Source organism: Loxodonta africana, chromosome 23, assembly GCF_030014295.1.
Source record: "Loxodonta africana isolate mLoxAfr1 chromosome 23, mLoxAfr1.hap2, whole genome shotgun sequence".
Taxonomy (NCBI): Eukaryota; Metazoa; Chordata; class Mammalia; order Proboscidea; family Elephantidae; genus Loxodonta; species Loxodonta africana.
This window is the reverse complement of record NC_087364.1, coordinates 28,404,568-28,419,621: the sequence shown is the minus strand read 5'-3', so window position 1 is coordinate 28,419,621 and position 15,054 is coordinate 28,404,568. Positions and strand designations below refer to the sequence as shown.

Sequence of the window (15,054 nt, the reverse complement as noted above, 5' to 3'; positions counted from 1 at the left end):
GACCAGGGGGGACCAGAGTGGGGGAGCGGGAAGAGGCAAGGGCTGTTCTTAGCCCAGCACCTCTAACCTTCCCCTGTGAGAGGAGGGGAAGCCAAAGTCAATATTGGCCACCAAAGTCAATACTGGCCACCAAAGTCAATATTCACAACCACCTTTCAAAGTAGTTATTATTATAGATGAGAGAACGTGGCTCTAAGCGGTTAAGTAACTTGTCCTGGATTATCATAGCTAATAAAGAAAACCTAGTCTTCAATCACTCATCTCTGAGTTTGTCATACTGTGGTGGTTTGTGTGTTGCTGTGATGCTGGAAGATATGTCACCAGCATTTCAAATACCAGCAGAGTCACCTATGGTGGGCAGGTTTAAGCAGGGCTTCCAGACTAAGACCAGGAAGAAGGACCTGGTGATTAACTTCTAAAAAAAACTGACCAGTGAAACCTTATGAATAGCAGCAGAATATTGTGTGATATAGTGCCGGAAAATGAGTTCCTCAGGTTGGAACGCACTCAAAATATGACTGAGAAAGAGCTGTTTCCTCAAGGTAGAGTTGACTTCAATGATGTGGATAGAGTAAAACTTTTGGGACCTTTATTTGTTGATGTGGCACAACTCAAAATGAGAAGAAATAGCTGCAAACATCCATTGATAATTAGAATGTGGAATAAACGAAGTACGAGTCTAGGGAAATTAGAAGTTGTCAAGAATGAAATAGAATGCTTAAAGATCAATATCTTAGGCATTAGCGAGCCCAGAAACATTTTTGACAATGAATGTAATGGTGAACTTTTCAAGATCTATCCTGAAGTAAATGCTGTCAGTGCTAGGATAATACCCATACGCCTACATGGAAGAACAGTTAACCTGACTATTATTCAATTTACACACCAACCACTAGTAGCAAAGATGAAGAAATTGAAGATTTTTACCAACTTCTGCAGTCTGAAATTGATCAAACATGTAATTAAAATGCATTGATAATTACTGGTGATTAGAATGCAAAGTTGGAAACAAAGAAGGTTCAGTGTTCGAAAATATGGCCTTTGTAATAGAAACGATGCTGGAAATCACACAACAGAATTTTGCAAGACCAACAACTTCTTCACTGCACATACCATTTTTCAACAACATAAACAGTGCCTATATACATGAACCTCACCAGATGGAATATACAAGAACCAAATCGACTACATCTGTGGAAAGAGACAATGGGGAAGCTCAATATCATCAGTTAGAACAAGGCCAGGGACCAACAGAGAATAGAATATCAATTGCTCAAATGTAAGTTCAAGTTGAAGCTCAATAAAAATTAAAATAAGTCTAAGAGAGCCAAAGTACAACTTGAGAACATCCCACGTGAATTTAGAGACCATTTCAAGAATAAATTCGATGCACTGAACACTAATGATTGATACCAGACGAGTTGTGGGATGACATCAAGGACATCATACATGAAGAAAGCAGAAGTCATCAAACAGACAGGAAAGAAAGAAAAGACCAAAAAAGGATGTCAGAAGAGACTCTGAAACTTGCTCTGGAACACAGAGTAGCTAAAGCGAATGAAGAAATGATGAAATAAAAGAGCTGAACATAAGATTTCGAAGTGAGGCTCAAGAGGACAAAGTAAAGTATTATACTGGAATACGCAAAGACCTGGAATTAGAAAAGCAAAAGCACTTCTCAAGCTGAATGAACTGAAGAAAAAATTCAAGCCTGGAGTTGCAATATTAAAGGATTCTATGGGCAAAACAATGAACAATGCCGGAACCATCAAATGAAGATGGAGGGAATACACAGAGCCACTATACCAAAAAGAATTGGCTGACGTTCAGCCATCTCAGGAGGTAATGATCAAGAATCGACAGTACTGAAGGAAGAAGTCCAAGCTGCACTGAAGACCATTGGCAAAAAACATGTCTCCAGGAATTGACAGGGTATCAATCGAGATATTTCAACAAATGGATGCAATGCTGGAAGTGCTCACTTGTCTATGCCCAAAAATTTGGAAGACAGCTATTTGGCCAACTGACTGAAAGAGATCCATGTTTGTGCCCATTCCAAAGAAATATGATCCAACAGAATGTGGAAATTATCAAATAATACAATTAATATCACACAAGTAAATTTTGCTGAAGAAAATCCAAAAACAGATGCAAAAATACACGGACAAGGAACTGCCAGAATTTTAAGCTGGATGTATAATGAGGGATATCAATGCTGATGTCAGATGGATCTTGACTGAAAGCAGAGAATACCAGAATGATGTTTACCTGTGTATTCACATAGCATTCAGCTATGTGGATCATAACAAATTATGGATAACACTGAGAAGAATGGGAATTCCAGAACACTTAATTGTACTCATGAGGAAACTGCATATAGACCAAGAGGCAGTCATTCAAACAGAACAAGGGGATACTGCATGGTTTAAAATTAGAAAAGGTGTGTGTTAGCGTTGTGTACTTTTACCATACTTACGCAATCTGTATGCTGAGCAAATAATCTGAGAAGCTAGACTATGGAGAAGAACATGGCTTCAGTATTGGAGGAAAACTCATTAATGACCTGTGATACGCAAATGATACAACCTTACTTGCTGAAAGTGAACAGGACTTGCAGCACTTACTGATGAAGATCAAAGACCTCTGCCTTCAGTATGGATTACACCTCAACATAAAGAAAACAAAAATCCTCACAGTAAGTAACATCGTGATAAATGGAGGAAAAAAAAAAATCGAAGCTGTCAAGGATTTCATTTTACTTGAATCCACAATCAACACCCATAGAAGCAGCCATCAAGAAATCAAAAGACCTCTTTAAAGTATTAAAAAGCAAAGATGTCACTTTGAGGACTAAGGTGCACCTGACCCAAGCCATGGTGTCAATCGCCTCGTATGCATGCAAAAGCTGGACAATGAATAAGGAAGACAGAAGAAGAATTGATGCCTTTGCGAAGAATACTGAATATACCGTGGACTGTCAGAACAATGAACAAATCTGTGTTGTAAGAAGTACAGCCAGAATGTTCCTTAGGAGCAAGGATAATAAGACTTTATCTCACATACTTTCGACATGTTATCAGGAGGGACCAGTCCCTGGAGAAGGACATCATGTTTGGTAAAGGGTCAGTAAAAAAGAGAAAGACCTTCAATGAGATGGACTGACACAATGGCTGCAACAATGGACTCAAAATAGCAACGATTCTGAGGATGGCACAGGACTGGGTGGTGCTTCATTCTGTTGTACGCAGGGTAGCTATGAGTTGGGACTGACTCAAGGGCACCTAGCAACAACAACGGACTTGAACCCAGGTCTGGCTGGCTCCAAAGACACTGCAGTGCCATGAATTGCTCAGTATGGCCCTTCTAGCCATGGTCTTTGTGACTCACACACAATGACTGAGTGGGACTATGCAAAAAAGGTATCCGGAACCTGTAATGGTTGGGGTCACATGTTGACTTGGCCAGGCCATGGTTCCCAGTTTTGTGTGGCTGTCCTTCATTTTATGTGTTGTGGATCCGGACCTCTACATGTTGATGAGGCAGAATTGGTGTAAGGTGTGTCTTGGGCTGAAGCCTTGCAGGAGGGCATGACTCAAGCCCCACCCTTACTAAAGTTTGCCCTTCCCTGAGGTGTGACCTGCATCTGAGATATATATGTGTCTTGGCGAGGCTCTCTTTCTCTGCATCTGGGTCTCACATCTAGTTTGTGATCAACTGACCTCTCCAGAGGCCTGCTGTCTAATCTGCCGATTCTGGGATTCGCCAGCTTCCACAGCCCCTTTTGTGTGACCTGATTTGCCAGCTTCCACAGCCCCTTTTGTGTGACCTGATTTGCCAGCTTCCACACCCTTGTGAGCCAGCAGCCTGTGGTCTGAACTGCCGGTTTGGGTTCATCAGCTCCTGCAGCCACATGGGTTGGGAGAAGCCTACGTCTGACTCATGACTTGCCAGCCTCCACAACCACGTGAGCCATTTCCTTTATAGGGTTTATGAGTTCTGTGAAGACATTGCAGTGACCTGGAGAACCCAAAGAGGGGAGGGAGAATGCTGAGTGGAGAGGAAGTAGTTGATGTTAGGGATGATGGAGTGGTACAGCCGCTTGGAAAAGTTGGACATTTGGGAGATCTATAACCTCTGCCTCATAGCAACCAGCTTTGTGCTGATCCTTACAAAAGAAATAATTCATTTAGACACCCTTGAAACAATACATATAAAAAGAGAGGCTTCCTATTCCTGGATTTATCACACAGAATCAGACTGGCAAACCACCATGATTTTGGGCCGTGCATGTGATCACTGGGCCAGACATCACATGGGATAGAATGGATCATCCATCCAGGAGACAAAGTCTACTCATGCACACTACTGTGCACCAATCTTACCCTCAGAGTACCTCTGGTCTAGCAGGGGTGAACTGGAGTATGTTTTGTGTCAGACTCAATAATCGGTCTGAGATGGTACAACTCAGCTAGGAGCTAAGTAAGGAAGAGGTAAACCTGGAGCCTGAAAATAAAAGGCTTAGGGAGATTGAGAAGTTGTCCTTGACCGAGAGCTATTTCGATCATATATAACTGTTCCCAATAGCAAACCCAGTCTACCTGAGTTCCAGGCAGAAAGCTTTCATCCCATGGTGAACCCATCACCTCACGAGGAAAGGCTGCGTTACTGACCACAGTCAAGAGCAAGCTGAGACTGGCCTACGTGCATGTTTTCTATCACCCCTGGAAACCACCAATTCCACGACAGCAGTCAGATACACAGAGACTTGTTTGTTAAGGAAATAAACGAGTTATGAGGTTTCCATGGGTACAACAGCATCATTTGACTATCAGAGTCTTAGAACGCCAGAGCTGGGGAGAACCTCAGAGGTCACTTGGCTACCTGGATTTGAGGTTAAAGACTGCTGTAGCTCAGGAGGGGGGCTGTGAGCACTTAGGACAGTGAGCACTGAAGACATCGTGGGCACACACCTTTGCGAAGGAGCACCTCCGGAGCGATGTAATTCGGAGTCCCCACTAGGGAGTGTGCCAGGCACCTCTGGTGCTGCTTCCGCGCCCTCTGCTCTAGGGTCTTCAGCCGGTCTCCACAGCGACAGTTAGACACGTCATCCCAGAGGTCGCTGGGCTCCATACTATCTTGCCGGACGTGGTTCCCTTCACCCGGGAGTCAGGGTGGTGAAAAGAGAGAGTGAACAAAAATCTTCACTATTTAACAGTGCAGCAAACCCACAGCTTAAAGCAGAAAGGTATTTGGGGGCACCTGCTCTTCTGGGGCCTAAAACACAAGCTGTACAATAAACACCAGCACCGGGGCAGAAACAGCAGCTGAAGCAACAAGAGGAGACCATTGTATGCTCAGCTGGCAATAAAAAAGGCTAAACTACCTGTGAGGGCATCCTTCTTAGCAACTGTCAGGCCAATATCCAAATATCTTAGTACCTGTTTAACATATTTTAAGAAAAGCATGGAAAAACTTAAGAGGATTTAAAAAATATGAACAAAAATAACTTAAATGCCATAAAATGAGAATAAAGAAGAGTTAAATGATTTAGGATTAGTTTTGAGTTAAAAATAAAAGCCTGAGCTATGGCATTAAAATAGCTATTTCAAAAATCTGAGCAGTAAGGACGATAATGACCAGCTGCTTTGGATTTTTCCAAATAGCAGAACTACAGGAAATGGCATTAAATTACACACCGAAACAGACTCGTTAGATATGAGAGAATTCTTGATAGGAAAAGTGAGTGAACATGAAAACATGCTCCGATGGAAGATTGTGGAACTTTTACTTTTTTCAGGCTCTTTTCAATAGGACTTATAGGGTCGCTATGAGTTGGAATCGACTCGACGGCAATGGGTTTGGTTTCTTTTTTTTTTTCAATAGGAAGGCCCTGTGATACTCCATAGCCTGCTGTCCTAAAAATATAATAATGAAACTTAAATCCACAAACTTAAAAAAAAAAAAAACGTTTCACACGCATCATACTATTCCTTTAGGAAGAAAAAGATGTCACACCAAATCAAAAAAAAAAAAAAAAAGATGAAATCATAGATAAATTCAGAATGATCAGGTGCTACCTGGATGGGGAAATCTCTGTCTTGGGTTCCATTACATCTCAATACAGAGAGTGGATGGAAGGACAGTGACATGCATAATACCTTTCTGGTAGTATTTGGAATTGTGAGTCCACCGGAACCCTGTGCAGAGGCCAAAGTCTGTCAGCTTGATGTGGCCGTCGAGGTCGATCAGGATGTTGTCCGGCTTGATGTCGCGGTGGATGAAGCCCATCTTGTGCACGCTCTCGATGGCCAGTGTCAGCTCCGCGATGTAGAAGCGGGCCAGTGGTTCAGGGAAGACCTCCATCCGGATCAGCAGGCTCATCATGTCCCCCCCAGGGATGTAATCCATTACGAAGTACAGACTGTCCTTGTCCTGGAAGGAGTAGTAGAGCTTCACCACCCACTCATTGTCTGCCTCAGCCAGGATGTCCCTCTCTGCCTTGACATGGGCCACCTGGTTCCGGTTCAAGACGTCCTTCTTCCTCAGTGTCTTCATGGCATACAGCGCATGTGTGTCCACCTTACAAGCGAGGCACACTTCCCCAAAGGCGCCGATGCCCAGTGTTTTGATTTTCACAAACATGGACTTATCCATCTTGGCCCTCTTTAGCCTGTTGTAGTTGGACTCCTTCTGGTAGAGGATCTTCCTCATCTGCTCCTGCTCAGCTTCACAGAGGCCAGCCTTGGAAGAAGAATAAGGAGGATGAGACACACTGGAGTAGCCCCACAACTATGCACAAGATGACTGGTTCTGTTCTTTATATCAACATATGAACATACATCTGGAACCCAAAGGTAATGTAAAACCAGTTCTTTCTCTAGGTGACCTTCAGGCTCTGAAACTAAGGAAAACAGATTCATAAAATAAGATTAACAAACAGATTAATAAAAATCTGTGGGGAAGGGGGATACAAACTACCTGGAACTCCAAGAACAAGTTAGTATTTAAATAGCTCAGGGAACATGAGAAAAGAGGAAAGAAAAAACTCAATGAAAATGAGACAGCAGGAAGCAAGAGCACAAATTTGACTTTTTAGAGTTTGAAATTATTGGCTTTGTGTGTTGTAATTTTACTGTTACATTTTAATTTAAATAATTTCATTAACAATGACCTTCTCTAGTTAGCTAAAGTATACTTAGAACATTATTCACTCCATAATCACTTCAACGAAAGATAAATGGATCACCACTACGTTGTTTTCTCACAATCTCAATTTATAAAATCTCAGACTTTGTTTTTGCTCTTTGAAAATGTCACATTATTGTTAGTAATCCTTGATCAATTTTGTTAAAGAATAAGGACACACCAGGTGGATGGTTAATGTTATGTGTCAACTTGGCTGATGTGCTGATGTGAGCAGCCAATCAGTTGGAAGGAGAGTTTCCTTGGGGGTGTGGCTTGCCTCTAGTGTCTAAATGGATGTTCTGGCAAAGCTTGCTCTTACTCTACCCTGCATTCTTCTTGTTGCCTGACCTCCGGTTCTTGGGAATTAAGCCTGCAGGTCTCTGACATGCCACCTGACCTGCAGATTTTGGATTCTCCAGCCCCCGCAACCCTGTGAGCCAGCAGAGGTCTCTACCTGTGACCTGCAGATTTTGAGTTCATCAGTCCCTGCAACCACATGAGCCAGCAGAGGTCTTCAGCCTGCTGCCTGTCCCACAGATTTGGGACTTGCCAGCTCCCACAACTGTGTGAGCCATTTCCCTACAACTCTGTGAACCATTTCCTTGAAGTAAATTTTTCTCTCTATATATCTATACGGAAACCCTGGTGGCATAGTGGTTAAGTGCTATGGCTGCTAACCAAAGGGTCAGCAGTTCAAGTCCGCCAGGTGCTCCTTGGAAACTCTATGGGGCAGTTCTACTCTGTCCTATAGGGTCGCTATGAGTCAGAATCAACTTGACGGCACTGGGTTTGGTTTTTTGGTTTTGGTTGTATATCTATATATATATACTTCACTGGTTTTGCTCTTTTAGAGAACCCAGACTAAGACACACCATAAAAATCAATTTGTTGATTCACCTATTAGCAAAACAAAACTACAGGATTCGGGAACAGCTTTCACCAACTCCTGGAAGAGTCAGGGTGAAAGAGGGGGCCCCGGTTGCTTAGTTAGTAACGTGCACCCTTCGTAACTTCTCCAACTTGTTCCCATCATAACCACACTGTCACGCTGGGAGATGGGTTTGTGATAAAGGTGTATAAAGTAGAAATGAAAAAACAAACAAGTGATTTTGCTATGGTCATGTTACCAGTTAAGGAAACAGCACTGGTCAAGTGGTAAGCATGCAATAAGAAATTACTTTTGCCATTTCCTGTTCCAGCTGCAGCCTGCGGTTGACCTTCTGCTGGTAGGTCTTTATGACATTCTCTACATGCTGCTCCATGAAGAATTTAAATGCATATGGTGAGTAGCTTTTGATGCGAGACTCTCTCTTCTCTTCATCGTGGCTATTTTTCCGAACAGGAACAGGAGAGGTCTGGATTTGCTTTTTGTCCTTCCCCATTTTATCCCCCTTGGCATTCTTGTGGCCCTTGTCACTCCTTTCAGCGGGCTCGGCAGCCTGGCCTGCTCGGAGGCCCTGTTCCAGCCCTGCACACAGGCTGTCCACTTCGTACTGCTCTGGCTTACTCTGCAGTAACAGGTGCTTTGGGTACGGTGGGGGTGGGCAACGCATCTCTGGGCTGCCATACTCCACATCCAGCGGGTATGCACTCGTGCCCCCTAGGGGCAGAGGATGCTCGTCCTTGGGGTCCAGGCCCTCTACGGCCGGACTGGGTGCTGGCATCCAGGCAGGGTGGGAGGGTCCCACGGCCGTCTGGGGCTCTGGCCTCAGCACCCTCACACTCTTCACTGGGTGCAGGATGTGGGCAGACGTGACAGCTGTGATGGTGTTGGGAGAGGGCACGGAAGGCTCGGTTTTGCTGGGGGCTCCCGCCCTGATGGGCACCACCACCTGCTGCTGGTGGTTGTTGAAGGAGCTGGTTCTGCTGGGGATAGGACCGCTGGGCCGGAAGGGCACATGCTGGCGGGGGGGGGCCTCCAGGCCAGGCTTCTGAAGAGAGTCCCGACGGGACAGAGTGGTGGACGGCCACTGCTGGACAGGAGAGGTGTTCACCTCATTCAAGTCCATATTCAGGCTGTTCCTTGATGGGGTGAGCAGACTCTGGGCGGGGCTGTCGCTCGCAAACACCTGCCCCCGAGAACCCATCATGTGCATCTGGTGGGAGGAGGGGCCGGTCTGCTTATGGTGCAGGTGTGGAAGGTACAACCCGGCAGCTGCGCCCGATGGTGGAAATGCGAGGCTGGCATTGGGCTGGGCCCCCTGGCCCTTTGCTGGAAGGTTTGCGTACCCTGCTGCCTCCGGTGGCCCCTTGTTTTGGAAGGAAGGGCTGCGCTGGAGGCCGTAGACCAGCGGCTCGTCCTGCACCATCAGGTGTGGGCGGCCGTAGTGTGGGCCGTTTGGGCTGTGGGGGCCTGGGAGCTGCAGGGCTGGGCCCCCATGGTTACTGACAGGGAAACTCAGCACCGGTGCCTCCATATTTGCACAGTAGCCTTTGGGTGGGTGCTGATGGCCACCAGGCAGGCTGTGGGCACCAGCCCTCGAAGGCCTCTGTCCAGAGAACATAAAGTCCATGTACTGGCATGCCACTTCTTTCAGCACAGTTGGCCCCTCTGCCCCGAAGCTGGGCCCCTCGTAGGCTGCCCCGCTCATCTGATGGTAAGATGGGAAGGAGTCGCCTGTTCCTTCAAAACTTGGCCTCCGGGCCACGCTGGCCGGTACCATGCCCTTCCCTGTGGGGGAAGAAGGAAGAGACTCATTAGAGGAGGTATGGCCCCCATACTAGAATGTCCTTGGGCTAAAGCTGTGCCACAAGCCACAGGCTCCTCACTGAGTCCCTGTGACTTGGGGTGGGTGGGGGAATCAGCGGGGAGCCCGTGCTGCAAGCAAATCCAGGGTCTCTGATGCAGAGACTGTTCAGTGCTCAAGTGGCACAAGGAAGGAGCCTGAGGTCAGAAGGAACATGGAGGGCCAAGGATGGCCAAAGGCAGCAGCGGAGGGTATCCCAGTCCCTCTAGGGATCATTCCTCCACCTCTGAAGGCTCAGCGCTGCCCTGAATCAACACCACCTGCACCACTGCCTTCCAAGACTTGAAAGTCACTGGACAATAAACTTTGCTTTTTTCATGATATGCCTAAGGTGTTTGGGACTATTGAGCTTACTGTCACACATTTCCCGAAGTCTGCTTTTTCCTAACACAAGGGGCAGAATCAGATCCATTGCCCAAATGTCTAGTTGTCATTCATCTTGTTTCAAAATTAAATATTTTCTGGGGCTTTTGTCTTCATTAAAACAAAACAACAACAACAATAAAAACAACCATACAAAACCCCTCTACAAATAATCAGACTGACTTCAGCTCCTGCTTTCTTAACCCTGACTTTGTCCAGGTTGTAAATCTCTCCCCATCTGTAATAGCTGCCTGGAAGGAAGTGCATCAGGTTCCTTAACCTCCTTTGCATGCACGACTCTGTTTTGCTGACTTCTGCCTCACCTCTCCTTCTGTGGTCCCCTCCCAGAAGTGCCTCAGCAGAGTAAAGACCCTAGGCAGCCCCACATCCACAGAAATCACAGCCAGACACATACTTCCTTTTCCTGGGATAAGAAAATACATCGTAAGGAAAATGCAGAAGGTGAATGCTGCAAAGTAGGGTCTGCGACCGTTTTTCGCGCTGTGCAGAGACAACTCCCAGGCCTCTGGGACTGCTTACAGCGAGTCCTGTAAATAAACAAACCAAAAAAAACCCAAACCCGTTGCCATCGAGTCGATTATGACTCATAGTGACCCTAGAGGACACAGCAGAACTGCCTCATGGGGTTTTCAAGGCTGTAATCTTCAGGGGGGCAGACTACCACATCTTTCTCCTGCAGAGCCTCTAGTGGGTTCAAACTGCTGACTTTCCGGTAACGTGTGTCCTTGAAACAATGAAGACACAACTTATAAAGCATGTTTGATTTCCTGCTCACTTGATAAAGTGGGTTTTATCTAAGGCCTTCCACAAATGGGGAAAACTCCTTTTGCTAATTATCATGAATCCCTTATCACACCCAAAGGACCTCAGGTACAAATACTGCCCTATCTACTCCATCCTGAAGAAGGAACACTCACTGCCAGCCATGAGAAGCCCTCTGTGCTGGCGCCCTCTCCATCTTGGGGGGATGGGGTATATTCATGGGAGGCTTGAGGAAGCGCAGTCATTGCATTGCCCCACTCTGTTTCAGAGGTTAATATGTGGAAAAGCTGTATTTGAGAATCGAATAAGGAAGTCTCCCTTTTCAGAGGCCCAAGAGAAAATAAAGAATATTTTTTTTAGTTCTCTCACTTTGCTGGGTTGCCAAATTCCATTTACAGTGAATTTTTTGATCTCTCATAAAAACAAGCACAGGTGGTAAATACCACAGGTTATTTTGGATGGGGAGGGAAAGGGCCCAGATAAGTCCCCTCCTTGATCCACCACCTGCTAGTTTCTCCTCCCCTGGCCCTCTTCTGGAGCCCTAGTGGCACAGTGGTTAAGAGCTTACCTGCTAACCAAAAGATTGGCAGTTCAAATTCACCAGCTACTCCTTGGAAATGCTATGGGGCAATTCTACTCTGTCCTACAGGGTACCTGTGAGTTGGAATTGATGGCAATGCATTTGGTTTTGGTTTTGGCCCTCTTCTGGGGTCCTGGTGGCGCAGTGGTTGAGCATTTGGCTGTTAACTAAAAGATCTGCAGTTGGAAGCCACCAGCCACTCCTTGGAAACCCTATGGGGCAATTCTACTCTGTCCTATAGGATAGCTATGGGTCGGAAATCGACTCAACGGCAACCAGTTTGGCTTTTTTTTGCGGGGAGGAGGTTTCTTCTGGTAGCACAGCCTGCGGCCTGGGGTTTATCGAACACGCCTGTGTTTCCTTGGAATTATGCCAAGACTATCCACTGCCATGCTGGGTCTGCCCTTCCTCCCACAGCAATCTTCACAAACCACATGGCACATCTGGGCTCACCTGGGGAGGTCTGCTTGATGACTCGCACGATCTGCTCATTCCTTGGATCCAAGTAGCCCATCTTACTGATGTACTCCAGAGCAGCTTCAATGCTCCTGCTGCCTGTCTGCTTGAGCGCTCGGACCGCCATCTCCTGGGGGAGAAGCATGTGCACAATCAATCCATCTTCAGAGAAAAAGTCCATCAAATGGTTTCAACTCCGGACTCTGCATGATTTTGTTGTGACAATTAATGTCTCCGTGACTGTTGGGAGCCTGCCCTTCTTAAGCTACGTGCAACTCAGTACGGAGAACTTTCAGAGTTAGCACAGTTGGCTACATGTCCTACAGGTACCTAATGACAATATCTAACATACACTCAACCACAGGATGGGAAGTATATGTCAAGAACATAAAGAAATTAAAAAAATTATTTTATTTTATTTTTGTTATTGTTGTTGAAAATATACACAGCAAAACGTACTTAATTGGACAATTTCTACATGTATAACTCAGTGACATTGATTACATTCTTCAAATTGTGCACTCTCACCCTCCTTTTCTGAATTGTTCCTCTACATTAACATAAACTCACTGCCCTCTAAGCTTCTTGTCTAACCTTTCAAGTTACTGTTGTCAATTTGATCCCATTTAGATAGTTCTTTAAAAGAGCACAATGCTCAAGGCAGGTGTTCTTTACTAATTGAGCTACTGTTTGGTTTAAAGAAGACTTTAGGAATATTTTTGGTTTAAGGCATAAAGTCATTTTCATGTTGGACCTAAAAGTAAGTTCTGCTTCTCCTTAGAAAACTAGTGATTAGACTGATAAATTGAGGTTTGCGGATAAACCTAAAACTGAAGAAGTTTACTGGGAAGAAGAATGGCCAGTCAGAGAACCTGGTTTTAACCCTAGCAAAGCCACAGGCTGACCTTGAGAAAGGACTCTGTGAAGGGCGTCCTCAATGCTAGAAGAGGAGCCCCAGGGCCTGCCCCCAAGGGGAAGGCGGAGCTGCTGAGGAGTTATTTATGAAACACTTAGTGAATGCCTACTGTTTACTGTTTTTTTTTGTATGTGTGTGTGCTGGGTTGCAACAGCAGAGGAACTTGCCCTTAGGGACTTGGTCTAGTGGGAGAAAGAAAAGAAGGGAACAAAAGTAGCCCCTGGAGCAATGCTCACGCCATACCAGGTCCTTTAAAATTCCTTGTTAGATAAGTGAATACATGATAGAACCCAGTTAGTGACCTAAGTAAGTGACAAAGTTGGACAAAATTCAGTGGAGACAAGACTTCTTCCACTGCAGGAAAGCGAGCTCTGGCAGAGAAAGAGTGCTTCTGAAAGACGGACTGGTCAGAGCAGGAACTAGGGGTGAGAATGCAGCATGGTAGAGGATGTGCTGGATGGCAGGGAGCCTGCCGGGCAAGGGAGACAAGTGAGGAGGACCCACAGACATGGCCAAGGTTTGGACCACAAGTTCCAGAGACTATGCCCTCTTGCGGGGGCATCACGGGTGCTTTCAAACAAGAACATGAGGCAATCTGAAATCAACCGAGTGGCAGTTGCAGGATGCACTGAGCAGAGAGGCACAGCAAAGCCTGGGGCCTCTCAGGGGAGGTGTGAGGGCTTAAGCAGTGGGGGAGAGGCTGGGATGACTGAGAAGGTGCTGCATCAGAGCCACAGTGCAGCTTGTGTCAAGCAGAAGCTCAGGTGCCAAGGGATGCACGAAGTTCAGGTGGGATGTTAGACATGCCAAAGGAAGCAGGAGAGGACGAGACCATGATGATTGTGAGCCAGGCAGGCTGTGACCTTTATGAACAGTTCTGCAGAGTCTAGGCAAATGGGGAGAATGGGAAGAGGGAAAAGAATGTCACAGAAGCCAGCCTTCACTTCTGAGAGGCAAGAACGAAAGCAAAGGCAACAAAAGGGGATTTAATAGGAGAAAGGAGAAGCAGCATTTTGAAGGATGAGGGGCAGGCATAGCAGGAGGGGGAACAGGAAATGCAGAAGAGGGTGTGAGAACACACGAGAGGATCACCAACGGAGGACAGAGAGGGTGTTTGTGGGTAGGGGCTCTGAAAAGAGGTCACTTTCACTAGATAGGAGCAAAGAAGGAAAGAGGTGAAGATGCAGGGAGATCCGGACAGTGAGGAAGGACGCTGGGCCTGTGCGGCTGCAAGAAGACTACCTACAGCTCAGGTGTCAACAGAGCTGCATGACGGAGAGAGACAGCAGCTAGATTTGTATTTTCCATGTCCCATTTGTGGAAGAAGGTGAAACGGAGAATAAGCCAATCCTTCCCACCTGCCTAGTTACATGTTTTCAAAGCTAATTCACAGGCCACAGGTCAGACTGACCCTGCCCCACTCTTTGTCCACTGTCTCCCAGATGGTCTCTTGGCGCACCACATGGTCTGTCTTTGTACCTGTCTCCTCCTGTCTCCCCATGGTACTCATGGCGATAACATACAGCACAGCACCTAGAACAAATCAAGTGCTTCGTATACATTTGATTAGCTAATATTATTAAAAGCAGGTTTTCCATCACCGACCATATGCCAGTTGAGTGGTAGGAAAAAGAAAACAGAAGCACAAAGGCCATCAGGAAGAAGCAACTTCAGGAACAAAAATCCACCAGACAAAATCTGCAGTTGAACAAAAAAGACTGGCTATACGTGGCTATAAACTGTGCCAATAGGTTTAGTGACATGGGTGAGGGACACTGCAAGATGGTGTGGAGGGTAGGGGGCACCAAGAAGAGACTGGAGAGCACACAGGCCTGGGTAGGGCTGTCATAAGGGGCAGGTGACAGACACCAAGCTGTGTGTGAGAGGACGAGGCTGTGATGGCAGAACAGGAAGTGATAGCTTAAGGGACAGACTGGAAAATGGTGACAAGAACATAGCTGTTCTTAAAACCACCACTTGGACTCACAGAAAGGGCAAGTGTTTTCAATCTGGACAAGCAGCTG

At 46.1% G+C, this 15,054-nt stretch overlaps 1 protein-coding gene across 3 annotated transcripts in view; it reads right to left on the bottom strand.

Moving 5' to 3' along the window:
- LATS2 (large tumor suppressor kinase 2) overlaps window positions 1–15,054 on the bottom strand; it is a 161,758-nt gene that overhangs the window by 22,073 nt on the left and 124,631 nt on the right. For all 3 annotated transcript variants that reach the window (XM_064275357.1, XM_010593942.3, XM_023553118.2), the window contains exons 3-6: window positions 12,112–12,244; window positions 8,364–9,856; window positions 6,159–6,741; window positions 4,971–5,153 (exon numbers count right to left, since the gene is read on the bottom strand). In XM_064275357.1, the coding sequence (XP_064131427.1) occupies window positions 4,971–5,153; window positions 6,159–6,741; window positions 8,364–9,856; window positions 12,112–12,244 (2,392 nt within the window). The remainder of the gene's footprint in view (window positions 1–4,970; window positions 5,154–6,158; window positions 6,742–8,363; window positions 9,857–12,111; window positions 12,245–15,054) is intronic.